At 47.3% G+C, this 18090-nt stretch overlaps 1 protein-coding gene across 1 annotated transcript; it reads right to left on the minus strand.

Moving 5' to 3' along the window:
* Positions 1-1709: 1709 nt before the first annotated feature.
* LOC144154826 (uncharacterized) lies at positions 1710-14412 on the minus strand. Its single transcript, XM_077685921.1, has 4 exons — positions 14256-14412; positions 9469-9561; positions 5029-5219; positions 1710-2997 (listed from the first exon to the last, which is right to left on the minus strand). Exons 2-4 carry the CDS (start codon positions 9476-9478, stop codon positions 2725-2727), a joined length of 474 nt encoding a protein of 157 aa, XP_077542047.1. The 5' UTR covers positions 9479-9561; positions 14256-14412; the 3' UTR covers positions 1710-2724.
* Between the last annotated feature and the right edge of the window lie 3678 nt (positions 14413-18090).

Consider the following 18090-nt stretch of genomic DNA (forward strand, 5'->3'; position numbering starts at 1 on the left):
AGCGCTGTTCCAGCTGCGCTGTCGTCCATAAGTATGTTCAACCAACAATCCCAAATAGCACTTCAGTGCATTTCAGTTCATGTTTTATCAAAGCGAAGCTTGCTATTCCTCCGTGATGGCGACCGTACTGTCCCCAAAACGTACTGCACGAAGGGCAACTTCACACAATGGTTTCACAAAACGATGATGATTATGAGCGAAGGCACATCAAGCACCCCGAGGGAAAAAAAACGCTTCCCGTGGTCGGCATCGAACCTGGGTACTTCGCGTTATGAAGCCGACGTCTACACGTTTGCGCCATACCTTTGCGCCGACACGGTCGAAGCAGTTTGGACTTCAAGCCAGGCTTTTTTGGTCTCACTGATGGACGGACGAGATTCACGGATTTAAGGACGCAACGACGCAAAGTCAACAGCCACACCACATCGAACGGATCCCTTTACGAGTAGGCTGAGCAATTAAACCATCGTTGTCGTTAGACGAAGAGGCGTTTGGTTTTTGAGGAAGTCTGAATGTTATAGGGGTAACTGGGCGCCGTGTTAGCCTTTTAAAGCAAAGCTTTGCTACTTTTGTCCAGTGGTTCCGCGGAGGATGCGCTAGGTTAACCTTTTGACCGGAGAGTCACCCTCAGCGACACACCCCTCAAAGCGCCTCGTGTGATTCGCCGGGCCCGCTGCCGGCGCTGCGCCCAAGGCCCCGTTTTAAAGGGGCCCTAAATAGGCTGCCAAATGTTACGATTTTGCGTGCGCAGTCACTGGAGTACTATCCAAGGAACGTCATCCCGCAAAAATTGTTTAAATGCGTTAAGTATTAGCCGAGTTATCGCTCATTAAAAGGGGCCACCCATAAGGCCTGGGGCTCTCCTCCTCTAGTAGCTCCTCCGAAGCACTGTGGAAGCCGCGACGTCATCGACCCGGCGCAAGACCACCGAGAGAAACAGGGCAATCCATCACCCTCCTTGATGTACGTGCAGTCATTGGCTGCGCCAAGCCCTGCGCGCGGTTTTTTTTTTTAGCACTCGACGCGCATGCTCCGCCCACCAGATTCCGGTTGCACGGTGAGCGCTGTCGCTGTGGTTCGCGTTCGCGGCGCCGCACTGGGCAGTGTCTCGTGCGTCATAGAGGCGCGTCAGAGCCGGAAAGAACTGCGTCAGAGCGCGCAAGTGTGGCGGCAAGGTATGGTTGGTGAGCCAGGGGAGGAAGTGAAATCTTTTTTTCGTGTTTGTGCGGCCCCTGCTTTACGCAGAGGTGTAATAGTTGGTACACGTTGTCGTGAAGGGGTACTCCAGCGATTGCGCGATTGAAATGGCGACATTCGGAAGCCTATTTAGGGCCCCTTTAAGTGGTTCTGCTCACGTAGCGGCGGCGGCCGGGTGGCGGCCGCTCAGCTGATCGGCAGCCAACCAAACCCGCAGCCTCTCACGCATTCGCTGCTGGGTCGTCTCAGGCTGTGACTCATCTTGCGCTGCGTTCGCACTGAAAGAGGAACGCCGCGTTCTCCGAGAATGAAAGCGAGGCCGGGCCTCCTCCTGTGAGCGTTGCACTGAACCGAACGGCTTGGCGTTGCACTGAACCGAACGGCTTGGAGCCGTGGCCGGCACAACAGCTACATCAAAGGTTAACCAAGCGAAACCAAGAGTCAAGCATACTAAGCCAAGCTTTTGCTTTGCATATCCAAGGTTAGGTGAGCTTAGCCGCAACTATTTTTTTTATCTTCTTGTGTATTTTTTCTCTACCGCAATCTTCAATTTTACGTAGAATTATTTGGCATTTCGTATGATATTCCTGGCCGATTTCTTCCGTATGTACTGTATTGAATTCTACTCGTAAGTTTCACTATTAGTATACACCACTTGATGATGTGCACATGCTTGTTTTGGGTTCTTTATTTAGACTAATCTGAGGAACTTGAAGCCAACATGGTTGTTACCACTCGCTCCCTGGGCAAATTGAATTGCACGATTCACTCATTTCTATTTGACATGGAAATTTCTGCGAGTGTTTCTTTTAATGCGACAGCGTACCTTTATTGGGAGTGTGACGCTGATTATCTGCCTGACTCAGAGACTGTTTGGAAAACTAAGTCTTGTAAAGAAAGTAAGCGCGATTTACGAACCAATCAGCGAAATATAAGCGGGTTTCCATCGTTGGCGCCATTGCTGTCGGATGCGCAAACCCGAAAATAGGCCACGCCCTGCTGGAACTAGCGAAAGGGTCAGCAGTGACAAAATTCGGCATCAAAAGTTCTCCGGTGATCTCGCTGTACAATGGTCTTTTCCACGTAACACAAATATGGTCGTATTTCTTAAGGAAGTAGGAAAATATGTACCGTAAGCTCACCCATGCAAGAGCAATGCCAGGCAATTTTATAACTTCTGGTCTCAAATTTTATTAAATGCAGCTACACTAACTAATGCGAACGGTATGTAAAACGGGCCGCCATTACTAGAATGATAGCTTCGCCCGAGAACGTAGATATTGGGAATTCAGGAGTGAGGTAAAATTACCGTTGGATGCTAAGCTGGCCTTCGAACTAGAACAATACAACCACAAAGCTTCGGTTCACAATCATTATAGCTATCGCATTGTTACGAGAATCGTTTTTTGTGTTATTTTGCTTGTATTTCTTTTTCTTCATGTTTTGCTTTCTGCGACGCTGATCGTGCGTATTTACCCGGTAGTTTTAACTTATTAGTGAGACATCTCTGAAACGTGATTGAAGCAATCAAATCAATTGCCCACTGCTGTGTGCAATTGCCGCACCGTCGGCACTCCTCGCATTAGGCATTGGGCGTGGCGGCGTGGGTGGAGGGCACGGCGAAGGGTTCAGGCTCCTCGACAGGGGCAGGTTCCAAAGCACCGTCGCCGTCGGGTCGAGCCGGAAGAGGTCGTCCTGCTGGAGGCACGACGAACACAACACGATCTCGGGAACTTGGTGCGCCGCCCCGCGCAGGGACGCAGGGCAGGCCAACGTGATCGCCGCGCAACGAGGGGGAACCTGCACAGGCGGTGAGATGCACGGCGATTCAGCCACGTTACGCACGTGCAGATATAAAAAAAAAAAGCGAAAGCATGCAGGAATGGTAGGGGGCTTGGAGGTGTAATAACAGCGAGAGAGTACACAAATAGGATGTACTGTTGCCTGCAGTACGGTATTATATGAATACGAACTCGAGTATATCCAGAAGCGTGCCTGCAAGTGTAACGGCCGTGTCAGGAAGACAAAAAGAGAGCAATGTTTCCAAAGACGAGACAAGGTTTCAGTCCAGGCATCAGTGTCGGGCTGCGGGTGGCTGGAAGCCTTCGACAAAGCATGCACAGAACATGGGATGAGGGGCCCTATCAATAAACACAAGGGAAAGCCACGTTAGGGAAGGCATAGGGGAGTTAGTTCCTTGATTTTATGTAAAAAATATGAATATTGAAATGCTGTCGCGGAAAGAAAGTGAACAAAAAGTTAAAGCAGTTCCACTCAACGCGAAAGCTGTCTAGGGCGGAGCAGTGATTAGCCACTGGGGCTCTGGCACCGATCTCCGCTCTGTGCTACCACCCTCACGCTCCTCTCCTTTTTTCCCTTTATTGCCTGGATTCGTCAATACACAACACATTGCAGATCAACAGCGGTAATCATCATACAACAACAACGTGGTGAAGCAGCCCGACTAAGGGCTAGTGTTTCATTAAATTCCTTCAATGACGTAAGCTGCTCTATTTTTGGCAGCCACACAGGCGAAAACTCTTGAGAATTAATAACTTCCACAAAACGACCTACACTTTCTCTAAAATACTGCTTTGCCGAACGGGCATCGACGTCGCTGTACAGCCTTGCTGTGCGTGAGCGCCATATGCTGTGGAGGCCCAGCGCCATGACTAAGTCATACGGCATTCTATCCTCTTGGTCTACGGAGAGATACCTTATGTCATGAGGGTGTAGAGGGAAGTCTTTGCAAAGTGTCCTCTGTAAAACATCCCAAAAATATACGCCCTCCCAACAACGAAGAAAAAAACAGGGTCTATCGTCTCCGGGGATTTGCAGCTAAGGCACCCCGTCGCCTAAGATGCATGTCGAGTCAGGTTTGAGGGAATCTGGCCTGGGTGGAAGCCTCACGGCCTCCTTGTCAAGAAGCTGGAAAGGGTTGTCGTCACCTATAGCTGAGTGAAAGGACGGCACTTAATGGCCGCCTCAACTACGTGAAGCGCGATTACAAGCTATTTGCAATTTAATCTGCTGCGATCTTAGCGCATCCTTCACTGCGAGGATGATCTGCTCCTAGACGCGGCCGCGCCACACTGGGAGTTCAGTGAAGGATGCCGATGTTGTGCGTAACCCTATATAGAGGCTCCATAGCGTCGGCAGAGGGAACGTCTGGACACTTTTACGATCTAACAATACTCAAAGTTCACCTTGTGTGCTCAAATGCTCAGTTCCTCGCGAATGGCGTTAGGCCATTCTGATTTTGTATACCATATTTGCTTCTCATTTTTATTGACATAAACCAGCAAACAGGCTTTGGTGTGAGCTCATTTAAACAAATGGGTATAAAAGGCCAATCAAGCGTCTGGAGACGGAAGGACTGACATTCGCAAGTTGCAAAAGTTTCAATACAAGTCATCGAAAATAACATACATCGTCGGTAATGCAATCAGCCGCTCGTAAGCTTACTCTCCTCAAGGCGAAGGGCTTTCTTCACTTCATTCGTAGTTTTCATACGAATTTAGCCATTGGAGACCCAGCAAGGAACTAATAAATCATTCGAGCAATCAGGCAAGCCCAATCAAGCCAGAAGTAAACAATAACATAAGAAAAGTGTAGCCGTTATAAGTCTTGAGTTTAAATTAGTGTTTTTCTTTCTGCAATTGCTGCTTCACCAGGCTGCGTTTCACGCGCTTGCCAAATTCTGAAATGGGTGCGGGTCGTCCCAAGGATCACAGACGGACGTGCACCTAAAAAAATGCATGGGCAGTTTTTCTCTGGTAGCCGTATAAATATCCGCGCAATTAGTGGTGACTGTAAGAGGTCCATAGTAACCTGTGTGCGCCCCGGTCCAAGCGCGTGTCGCCTGGAGCAGGCGTAGAGGACCAAAGCCAGAAGCAGTGCCGCGATCACCACGGAGGACCCTAGCAGCCAGAAGGGCAGGTAGTTGATGTCCACGGCATAGAAACCCGGCAACGATGTCTGCTCGATGATTTTCTTCTGCTGCTGTATGGCTCCTGCGGTTGCTGCCCGCCCGGGATCTGGCTTTAGCTTGGCGTTGTCCACTGGGCATGCTCTGTTACACGTCAGCTCGTTTCTAAATCATCGTCAGTGCATGCCCCCAGGAACCAAACAATTCCCATTTGGCCCTAACGGTCAAATTAAGCTCTCGCCTTCTATGAAAAGAGCAGTGCACACTAAACTTTTGACACCCTTTTAGCCAAAAAGGGTGTAGCATAAGTGGAAAAACGGTGTTGGGAGGCCTTTACACCCTTTTTTTTTGAATCGCAACACCCTTTTCCTAGCTCTACACTCTTTTTGTGTGAAAAAAGGGTGTTGATCAACTTCAACACCCTTGATTTTTCTTAGGGTGTTGAAAGGGTGTGAAAAAGGTGTTCAGCTGTTCATTGAATAAGGCCATGCTTGGATGAATAATAGCACTGTAAAAAACAAGACACCCCCTCATATACTCCTCTACCCGCAAGAAATTTTCCAACGCAAAAAAAATAATTGCTCCTATGAAATGATCGCTCTTTTCCATATGCGGTGCACCTCGTGCCCCATGTTTAGCTTTGGCACGTGAAACACCAATTTGAACCTTCAAAATCAAAAAGACTATAGTCGTGTGGCGAAAAGGGTGTTTACTGACTGCAACACGCTTGGCTTTCTGTAGGGTGTTGAAACGGTGTGAAATATGTGTTCAGTTGCAAAAAAAGAACATCGGAGCTGGGGGTCGACCTAGTTTCTTCTGGTCTTGCTAAGTTTTGTTATGTTTGCGAAGCTTTGCAATGTTCTTGCTAAGCTAGGATGACCGCTGAGGGGTGAGGCCAAGTTTAACGGGATTTTACAAGGCTGTTCCAGTGTTCCCCCCGACTGCCGGGGGATTCAAGGGGGAAACAAGCTGGGTCGGCCCCCAGCTGTGCAGTTTTTCCAGCCTTGCAACACTATTGCAAGCTGGGCCAATTTTTGTGCCTTTTAGAATCCAAAAAAAGATTAGTACCTTTGAAATGGTATAGTAAGAGGTGCGCATACGCATACGCCCCTTGTGCTCACATTCTAACAAGCTCGAAAGCCGACTTTACTGCTATCATACCTTATCTGCGGTGGTGCACCCTTTACAGGTGCCGCAGTTCTTTTTCTTTGTATTTATTTGCTAACGCCACCGAAACTAGCTCAAGCTTAAACAGCTTTACTGGTAATAAATTATGCCAATTCATATTGCTTTAAACATCGTGAGGTACAAAACATCCCCGCCTGAAGAAAATATTCAGTCCACCCGTGTAAACAGGTACAAAAGTTGGAGGTCCCTTCACCTTTTAAATGCAGAGCATTTCTTTTGTACCTGTTTACACGGGTGGACTGAATATTTTCTTCACTGAATATTTTAGCAGCCGTGTAAACAGGTACAAAAGTTCGAGGTCCCTTCACCTTTTAAATGCAGAGCATTTCTTTAACTCACATGTAGCGTCCGCCGTCCGTCCGCAACAGCTCAGCGCGCAGGTGCGCCCTCTCCCCCACTCCTCCTCTCCCGCATCACGCTACCCTCCTCGCTCTCAACAACAGGTCCGCACCCCTCCCCCTACACTATATAAAAAAAATAATAGTTATCGGCGCCTGGTTTCGAACCCACGACCCTATGGGCGGAACGCGGGGTACATGGTGCTCTTCCCACTGCGCCACAAAAGCGACTTTTTTTTTCTTTACTGCATGGAAAACTGCCCTTAATACAGCCTACAAAAGTTAGGAGTCATCCAAGAAGATGCACATCACTGCAGCTAAAATAAGCCGTCCGTTAAAACTCTGGCAAGCAGACGCACGCGTCCAACAGATGCAGCCATTCTGGTGGGTCACTTTGCGCCGCATAAATGCTCCGCACCAACGCAGTTTGCTCCCGAAAAATGGACTTCGTTGGGCGAGGGGGTTCCGCGTGCCTGTCCGTCATGCGGCACTTCCACAAGCTATACAATCCGATCACAACAAACATATCATAGGGCACTCCAGTAACATCTAAAAAGCAAGAACCGAATTGTATAAGGGGTAATGTCCACGTCCTTTTTAAGAGTTCGTTGCAACACATCCCAGAAAAACACCGCATCCCGGCACAAAACAAAACAATGATCAATGGTTTCAGGTTGATTGCATAAACGGCAATTGTCAGACCAAGGAATAGACATTCCTTTCTCGCGCAACCATGTTTTCACTGGGAGTGTTGATGTATGCAGCTTAAAGAAAAACGTTTTTGCATTTGGAGGAAGACACATACGTGTGACCCGCTTCAAAACACTGTCCTTATGGTGGCCAATGTAAGGCCACCATACCTCGCGCCACATACCTCGCGCCACAAAAGCGACACAGAATCAAAGGGTATGAACGCGCCTTATATCCTTGACACATTCAAACTACGTCAAGAAGCTGCTGATACACGGCAGCAGTTGCATCGATCTCGATTTGATTGTAGGGTTTAACGCGCCGACGCAACGCAGGCGATGAGGCGCGCCGTAGTGGAGGGCTCCGGATTAATTTTGACCACCTGGGGATCTTTATCGTGCGCCGAAATCTCGTACACACGGGCGTTTTTGCTTTTCGCCTCCATCAGAAAAGCGACCGCCGCGGCCGGGAATCGAACCCGCGACCTCGTGCTCAGCAGCGCAACGCCTTAGCCACTGAGCCACCGCGGCGGGTTGCATCGATCTCGTCTTCACCAGTTGCTGCAACGCACGACCACTGCTTACAGACCTCTTAACAGTACACTTTAGCGACCACGAAGCCGTCGTTCTTAGCGTCCAATACAACAACAGCAACAAATAAATAAATAACGACTTACAACAACCTACTCCTTGCCTTCACCTCTTGCGTCACAAAAAAAAAAGAAAAACCCATCTCTCCACGAGGGGGGACTCGAGTCGCAAAATCACAAAAGTAATAATTAATATATGAAAGAAATAATAATAATTAATAGTAATAAGCAATAATAGTTAACACATTCACTACCACCCCACCACCACTCCCAAACACTAACGTTAAAGCAATACACCCACCCCCTACGCGACGCATTTACTCGAGCCCCCCCCCCTCGTGGGGAGATGGGCCCAATTTTTTCTTAGTTGGTGGTCTTTTTTTACACCCTTTCGCTTACACCCTTTTTCTTAGTTTCAAACACCTTAATTTGCAACTTTACACCCTTCTGAAAAAAAGGGGTGTTGAAATAATGAACACCCTCTTTGAAGGGTTTTGACGTGGTGGGAAGGGTTTGTTCGGCGTTTAATAAAATTCTATAACTTACGGAACACAAAAACTACCTCGTGACTAAACATTTTTTTGCAAATCCGCGTATTAATTTGTATGTTCTCATAGTAAAATGCATAGTTCCAAAATTAGCACTAAAATATGTTTTTTGCGACAAGCCCATCGACTCGATCGGGGGCTTTCTTTTGCTGTATATAAAAGCAAAAAGAGCACATGCATTACTAAGTGAGTATGCATTCATTGTAGCGCTTGCATCCCGTTGGTTTTCTTGCTCAATTCATTTGTGTTCCAGTGTAACTTGTGCGTATTGACGACTGTTTGTGTTGAATGCTGCGCGCTCCAGCGATTCGCATTGCCTTGTGTGGCCGCTTCCCTGGCAGCAACCTTCAGCAACCTTACCCTTATTTTAGGGTGTTCAGCAACCTTACACCCTTTATTTAGGGTGTTTATACGCACACCCTTTTTTCATTCGTACAAACCTTTTTTCGCCAAAACACCTTTTAAAGGGGTTCGCCAAGATTCTTACACCCTTTTCGGCCAAAAAGGGTGTAAGAAAGTTTAGTGATGATTCCCAACGTCACTGCGATCGTTGTGGTGCGTCCTTGTCCATCTCTTCTCCTTCCGGAAACTAACGTTGATACCGCCCGCGCCCAATACCCACCCGAAATCAGGGTCTCCAATCGATTCCGGAGGGACGCGACCAAGCGCCTGTTGACCTGGTGGCAAACGACAGCGGGTAGGACCCCTCATTTGCAAGAGGACGAGTTTGTGCGGAAAAACCTGGTACTTTTGACATACCCCTTTTTAAGAAAGCATAAAGCAAACTCCGAAGCCCGAATATATGAATCCTACCAGATGCGTTGAGAGAAATAGATTCGCAGATATCTCCCTTTTGCTCCTGCAAGTGCACGAGCGGGGCCTGCAGTATTTAGAAATAAAAATAAATAACAAAGGCGGTATTGTTACTTCTTAACACCACGTGTGACACCACTTGTGACATGTAACCACGATCTATTATTCGAGACTTACCAATCGCCATGCTAGAAGCTTGAGTCTAAACACAAAGAGGCAGCGGCACTGTGTTGGCTCCTCGGTGTTATTCCGGGTTGCTGAATCTGCAGCCTGTGTGGTAAGGAAGTATTTTTAGAAGGTGGCGCTTTCTCGACCGCTTATCAGGGAGCAAACAATATATGCTCTGTCTGCGAGAAGTAAGGCCCGATAAGTTGCTTGGCAAATGAAAAGATGTATGTACTGCTAAAAACTAAGCCATCAGATTCGAATGTGTTAGAAGTTTGCTAAAGTTGCTGAAGCTAAATTTAAGCAGCGGTAGGCCGCGGAAAAATGAGAAAAGAACTAAATTCGTCCCGATGTTGAATAGAAAGTTTTGCTATTAGTTCGGTTAGCAGAAAAAGAAGTTTTGCAGAAGAATTTTGAACTGTATCGCCCTCTCCTGCATGGACCATACTTGGTCCACAGTATGTGATAAATAAATAAATAAATAGATGAATAAATAAAAGCATAACAAAACTGCAACTTCACACTGTCCCGCTCGCGTACCCACAGAACTACGCACATTCATGTTTCAGGGTCCCTTTTAGAAACCCTACGTATACTGCCGAGCCGTAGTATCGTACGTGCGGGAAGTTCGCTTCTTTGCCTCCACCGAAAAAAAAAACGGGCCAGCTCCAGTAACATAAACCTGAGGAGGGCACGCATGAAGTGTATAAGTGTATTCAAAGATTGTAAGTCTCTCTCTCTCTCTCTCTCTCTCTCTCTCTCTCTCTCTCTCTCTCTCTCTCTCTCTCTCTCTCTCTCTCTCTTCTCTCTCTCTCTCTCTCTCTCTCTCTCTCTCGTACATACACCGGGCCATTACCCGAGACGGAATGTTCTCCGCTGACACCAAAACGGACCCACTTCTCCGGTACTCAGACGTCGTGGGACATTATAGGCTCGGCAGAAGAGTATTCCCACCACCTCATCCTCAATTAAGCAGAGAAAAAGCCACCACTCTTCGGCGATTGCAGACAAATTCTTATACCCACAGCACCCTCCGCCATTCCATCTACCCGACTCAGTATCCCTCCCTTTGCAATTTCTGTCCAACGCCGGGCACCCTGTACCACCAGGTATGGGAGTGCCAAAAAACTCCAGACCTACCCCCCAATCCCTTCCCAACTTTTGAGCAGTGGATGGCTTGTCTGGTCGATCCGGACCTTGGACACCAGCAAGAACTGGTCATGAGGGCCTGGACGGCAAGTCGCAGCCTGGGTATCCCGGAATAAGGATGCCCTTCACCGGGCGAATGCCCTGCCATCAGCACTTATGCTCAATAAATGTTTATTCTCCTCCTCCACTACCCATGAAATATGAGGACTTTGAGGGAATTGCCAGTGCGCGCTACAATTGAGTAACTTTTCGATAATTACATTATATCATTCGTTACACCTCCGGGAACGTCGTATAACATTAATAATTAATTTTGATAAATTCATTAATTCAAATAAATAATCGCACCACCGAGTAAGTATATTGATTTTCCCTAATGTTTTCTAGCGAAGCCAGCAAGAATGCGATGCAATTGCGCTTTATTTCCATCTCAAACTCGAGTCTAATGTCTAGCACGGAATATCAGAAACTTCGTTTCCCCTCAATAAAAGTGGGTGGTAATCGCAGAAACACAGCAATCCGATGGGCAAATCATAAAAAAAGACACTGCTATTCATACCGCCCCTCCCAACGATCATTCCTCCTGTATCTTTTACGAAGAGGGGTCACAACCACTTCCCTCAAGGGGATAATGCAGCATCAGCTGCTCTTCCCTCCGTGAGGGGCAGGTTGATGTAACGATTATGATGATTATGAAGAGAAGGACGAGGAAGTGGAGGATTACCTGATTTATTTTCGCGCCTACCCAAACGATGACAACAACAACGTCGGTGTTGCGAAAACCTCTCACGAAAGTACTACTAACAGATTCGCTGTAAGAAATCCTGTTTTAAGTTCACACCCCGTAACGTGTATCTATGAGGCTTATGGCTCCCACATATTTTTCAATCGGGCACACGGACGTTCTGTGGCCGGCAAGCGCTCAAACAAGCTTGCATTGATGGCCTGGCGAGTAGAGAAGGTGAGATGGAGAGATATTTGAAAATCTCTCAGTAAAATATGAGTAAAGTACTGGAAGAACTAATTCCGTCCATTAATAATAACTCAAAAACAAAAGGTGTTAGTTCCTTTGCTCATTACAAGAAAAACGGGAAAACAGTTACTTAATATAGCACGTGTTCCTGAGCCAACTTCCTTAAAGGGACACTGAAGTGAATTTGTCAAGCTCCCGTTTTTGCTTGCACTGCGTAGACTGGCTCAAATTAGCACACTTTTCATCGTTTATCCGGTTGACAAATCGGTAATTATTTTACAAAGCGCGAAAGAAGAAAAACTACCATGCGCGGTTTGCGGCGGCCGCACCAACTAGGGCTGTGACGTTGGGAGGAGGGGCGCCGTGATTGGATGATGCCCAAGGTTAGCAATCACACAAGTTTCGGTTTCGGTTTCGGTTCTGTAAAACATAACCAATGGCGTTGTTGGAAGGGCATTCTCAATATCTTAGTAATCATCGTACCGCGCTTCTGCCATGTTGTCGGCTGTAAAATGCACAAGATAAGCCTACCAGGACGGCTTGTAGTCGTAGCATTCACTAGCCGAGACCTACGCAGTGCATGAACGCCCTCCGGGTACCCGAAGACGCCCAAATGTCATGCGCTTTTCCCCCATATTTGGAGCTTGCCTCCCTCATGCCTGTATCGTAAAAAGCGTGTTAGCACCAGGCCAAGGGTCTGTTCATTCTGGCCTGTGCCCACTGCCTGCAAGCAGTCGGCGCTTATGGCAACAGCACGCCAACGAGAACTCGCTAGCGCGCCAGTGCCAGCCTGCGCGCGTTTTGTGAACTAGTTCGTGTAGCCATGAACGTTGCGGCCCAAAAAAAGGTGAACTCGATATAGAAAACATCGGCGGAAAACAAAAAAGTTAACTTACAAAAAAAAAGCACGTACCCGCGGGGATTCGAACTCGTGCCCTGCAAAACATTTGCGGTGAAATACCCAGCGCCCCAGTCCACTGAGCCACGGAGCGGGACGCGAAGACCTTGCTAATATTGGGTACATATTGTACAACCGGTTGACACTTTTATTTAGTTTTGGCATTTCAAGCAGCTTAGGTGACTATTTGTTGTACTGCGATCGTGCAGTAAGCGTCGCCCGAGTTTCCACAGTAGCTCACGTCTAGCAATTGCATTTCGTAGACGGAAAAGCGTTCGCAGATGCGTAGTCGTGCTGCTGACCGCTGTGCTTGTTCGCCCAGCGCAAAAAAGTGCTTCCCGCGCCCTAGTTTTACGCTGTACGGTAAAAATATCAGTTGATTTTATTTCCTTAGTACCTATATTGACTTCGCTGACTCTTCTCCCGCCTTCAAGAGGCCTTATATTTTCCTACTGGCGTACCAGTCAGCGAAGCGTCGAGCGCTTGTGTGAAGCGACCTTGACTTGGAGCTAGATACAGTGTACAACAAACCAAGTAAAGAAAGGCACATTCTTCCATTCACAAACGTGTCCTGGCTTCGTTTCAACTAAGCGAACGAATTGCGACCAAGCAATTTTTTTTAACCTCCTTGATTGCGACGACCCGCCGGCGGCCGGCGGACGAAACGCTGGGCCGACTGACTCTGTCGGCCGGGGAGCCGTGCAGTAGCGCAGCCGTGGCGCAGCCAATTGCCAGCTCATCCCCTCCTGACGTCACACGAAAACGCCACAGAAAATGGGCGAGCGTAAAGAGAGGAGGACAGCATTTTCGAATTAGTTTTTCTACTAAATAAAATCGCGTAAACGCCCCTAGAGTGGTCGAAACATGGCCTGGGGACTCCGGACTACAATTTCCGCTAGTAATCCCGCAATGTTTACATATCACTTCAGTGTCCCTTTAAGAGACCCTGCAACACTTTCTATAAACGCTGTCACTTTTTCTTTCGCGTCTGGCAGCACTGCAAAAGCTATAGTTATCGCCAGCACGGAGCGGCACTGCGTGATTTGCTTGTCGCACCAGATATTACGCATTTAAGATGTCTCAAGTTACAAACCCCCCACCTTCTACTTCCCCTTCCCCCAGTTGACTTAGAGTCTTCCTGCCACAATAAAGGCTACCTCCTCCTCCTCCATTTCTGCTTTGTTTTTGTGTCTTTTTTTTTTAAGTTGCTATCGAAAAGCGTTCATTGCGGCAACTGAAGGAAAACCGGCCAACAGCCGCTACATGCTTAGTGAAGTAATTCGAGCCGTCGAAGAACGTCAAGACCGGGAAAGAGAGAAAAATCTTTTGAGCGAGTTTACAAGTTATCTGATGGGCATAGAGCGGTAATTTTTGGCTGAGGCACTTCGCAGCTCTCTGACCTAAGTACTGAGTGTGTTGGGTGACTACATTCTGCAAGTATTTATGATTTAAAAAAAAAAGTTAAAAAAACTGTTGCAGGGTTCCGTTAAAATAAAGTGATTTATTTCTCTTCTCCTCCTCCTCCTCCTCCTCCTCCTCCTCCTTCTTCAATTCACCCTATCCGCTGCTTACATGCGTGAAAGAGCTAATCGAAATGGCGTTATTTCGTTATCGTTTGCCTGGAGGCACAAAACATGGTGCGATTTGCACTGAGGTATATTTACGGTAATTATTTCACTACGAGTGATAAATAGTCATTCCATACCTCATAAAAACATAAAAACTGCTCTGCTGTGCTGTTATAATTGTTCCAGGCAAAAAATAGATGCAAACACTAACCTTAGAAAAGAGGCTTGCGTGTTCTGGCATCGGCAAGCCACGAGACGACCGGCCTGCTGAAGAAGTCAAGTCAGTCGTGTCGGGAGCGCGTCGGCCTGACCGTTTCCAACAGCTGTTGTTTTGAACTTTCAGCGCGCTTTCGGGCGACCGCAGAGATTCGAAGTTCCGCCTCTATAGCGTTCGCCTCCAACAAAACCGAAATGTGTATGTACATGTCCATCCGATGTCATGTTACTCTATATCAATAAGGTGAACTCTGCAAGCTCTGTCCTTTTTGCTTTATTCAAGGCCGCAACTGTGGTAAGCAACTCGGGACCTGACGAATACGCTTGCATTTGCTTCTTTTATGTTTCCTTATACATTGCTGTCCCAACGGCAGCTAAACGACATTGATATGGAACTATATACGAAGGGGGTAGGTACTTCCATACATCAATGCCTTGCCCGGGCAGAATTCACTGGAGAACTTCAGTTTGAATTCGACATTACCGATTGCCCGGCTGCGTGGTCAGATAATAAAAAAAGCATAATGCTTCAAATTTTATGGGCTTACGTGCCGAAGCTACACCAGGGCTTACAAGGCGCGCTATAGTAGACGGCTCTGGATTAATTTTGACCCCCGAGGGTAATTCAACTGCGCCGATATCTCGACACGCAGAGTTCTTGCTAGAAAAGCATGATGTTGACCAAAGTGTAATCGCAAAAACAAACAAGCTTTCCAGACACTGCTGTATGTTTAAGTGTTATTTTGCAAGTACTCTATTGCAAACGGTTATATTGCGACGAGTATTACCAAAATACAGATTTAAAACTGATTTGTGAATAATTCATTATGGGAACATTTAATCCACGAAATAACTAGGTATTGATGAATTAAAATGATCGGTGACCGCATTGTTGAATTGGTGAGAACGGTATATTGCCAAATTTGCGGTTACGCGCCGCGGCGGATCAGTGGATAAGGCGTTGTGCAGCTGAGCACGAGGACGCGGGTTCTATTCCCGGCCGCGGCGGCCGCTTTTCTGGTGAAGGCGAAAAGCAAAAACGGCCGTACGAGATTTCGGCGCACGTTAAAGATCCCCAGGTGGTCAAAATTAGTCCGGCGCGCTTCATCGCCTGCGTTGCGTCGGCGCGTTAAACCCTACAATCAATCAATCGCTAGAATTAAAGTACTGAGTGGCTAGTGTGCACCTGTTCTACTCACGTGCCGTCAAGTTCACGCGTTACGCGGCACGCACAGTTATATAAACTTTACGTTTCGAATTCAGTTTTGTGAAGCGCGCACTATGCCCCTCTAAGCTCCCGATTCCTTGACAATCAAGTGGGTATATGCTACGAAAAAAGAAGCGACAACTTTTGCTTCACCGGCCGCTGCCATGCGTGGAAAGCGGTAATGAACCCGGCTCCGGTTCTACATCGCTGGAATATCCGCACAGAATGCAGACGTGATTACGGAACTCAGCTCGGTACAACTTAAGCCTCTACTTACGATAGACTTTACAAAGTCTCTGACCACGTGCATCATGACCCCATGTTCGAGGAGCTCTCCAGAACAAAGTGGGGAGTGAATCTTTACAACTACGTCCCCGAGTTTCTCAGCACTAGATTATTAACAATAAGCAGAGGAAAATACAAGTCGAAGCTGATTACCCACTTACCACAATGAATACCACAGGGGTATTTATTGTCTCCCACTCTGTTCAATGGAAATCCTTACAATACACAGAGCTCTAACAATGATACCTAGGGTTATGCATACCCTGAATGCAGATGATCTAACAACACGGGCTAACAGTGGCAGCCCAAGACACATACAGGAAACTCTCCAACAAGCACTACAAGCCGTAGAAGCGGCAGCTAGGGACATAGAACTGGAGTGCTCCGTCGAAAAAAACCGGGGTGTATTACTGGTGTAGAGCCAACGCACGAAAGTGCCGTGCATTAAGTTACACATTCAAGGCAAATTATTCAGCCCAGTCGGTAAACCCTAAGTGCTTGGCCTCCACATTTAAAGTAACGGCGAAGACGGACATGCACCTATTATTAGCATCATAAAGCCAAGGGAGACACCAACCAAAAATGGCTGCGGCTTAGCTCACTTAACCCTATATATGCTAACCGAATGCTTGGCCTTAGCCTGGTTAAGTCTTGGGTTTCACCTGGTTAACCTTTTATTTAGCTGTAATTATTGTACTATTCGTGCAAGGCCTGCCTTTTTCTACGCTTTTGGTCCCCATTCCGGGTTTTCCGAGCCGAACGGCTCGCCGGGCGATATCCGCGGGGTGGTCAGACGCCGCTTGCCGACTACGGCTCAAAGCCTCCTGTTCGCACGCAACGCTCAGAGAAGACGGCCAGGTCTCGCTCCCACTCATGGCTAAGCCTGCATGCACGCGGCGAGTCGCGTGGTCAGGAGCGAACCTTGGTACGTTGCCAAGGATACGGCGTAGCTGCGGTCAAATGAAAGTCAAATTTACCACGACGGCGAAACCGCTCGACGAGATTAGTAAAGCCATGCTTTAAAACAGGGGACTTTCAGATATATTGCGTCTCAGAGATGCCCTAATTACGTCGAAAACTCGGTGTCACATTTCCCACTCAAATATAACCAACACGCAGGAAAACAAGCTTAGCATACTACTGAGGAAGACCACCAAGATAGTCCTATTGGAATACCGATGAATATAGGCACTCATTTAATGCTAGATACAGGAATACTATCATTGGAGCTCACCGGCCAGAGGTCATCGCCACTGACCGACAGGATCAAATAAATAGGCTGCACGGGGCAACTTTTGGCAGCGCCCTACTGCAGGTGGCAGTATACTCGAGTATGAAGCCTAAACACGACGTGCTTGTGCCCTTACCTAGCAAATCTCCCCTCCGTATAGAAAGAGCGTCGGTATGCCTCGCAACATAGACAGGGGCGGAATTCCTCCCGACTTAGGATTCCAGCTGTATACTACGCAAAGAAAACTATTCCGAGACACACATCATAAGCGCATCTTACTGACGCCGCTGCACGAAAAAATGAATGCACATACCGTAACCCTCACATGAGCGAAGGCAACAGAGCAGAGAACTTGTATCTCTGCAGAAGATGCCGAAATTATAGCAGTCGCATGGGCTGCAATGGTCATGTCAACTCACCAGGAAATACACAGTTTTCAAGCATGTACAACATATTTTAGCGCCACGCTACTCACACTCATCCACCTTATTGCTTCTTCACAATACAAAAAGGATTGACTAGTTTCCTGGACTCACCAGATTGGCGGGGACATGAATTCGAGTTACGTGCTCACCAGCGAGACTTTACCCCGGGACCCCGCCAACAGTGATCAATTCCATAGTGCGAATTATCCGCCAACATAATCCTGAACATAATGCAGAAACGCGTAAACAACTAACAGCAGAACAAGAACCTACCTAGTGTAGAACAAACAATATTACGACAAACGCAAACAGCCTTATGACACCAGGAAAAACATCAATTCCAGAGAAACTTGATTGAGACAATGCCGTATTTGTCAGAAAATGCTAGATAAATAACACAATAACACAGTCTATGAGTGCAATAATAATAACCAGCCGCAGAATATACGCATGGGGTGGCTGACTGTGCTGTCAACTCTACAACAGCAGCAATAAGTCCCGGCTGCCTTCATAAAGACGGGTAACCAGCAGCTCTCTGAAATGAGGTAGTTTTGTGGGACAAAGGAAACATTTTCTGTCAGTCTCTGTCTGGAGACCCGGGTTATAATCCCATGCGGCTTAAATGGGTTTTGAGAAAGTCTTAAACGACCCATTGAGCGATAAATTAGGAACCATTCCGACT

The sequence above is a fragment of the Haemaphysalis longicornis genome, unplaced genomic scaffold (assembly GCF_048455015.1).
Source record: "Haemaphysalis longicornis isolate Haplotype H1 unplaced genomic scaffold, Haemaphysalis longicornis Haplotype H1 scaffold_962, whole genome shotgun sequence".
Taxonomy (NCBI): Eukaryota; Metazoa; Arthropoda; class Arachnida; order Ixodida; family Ixodidae; genus Haemaphysalis; species Haemaphysalis longicornis.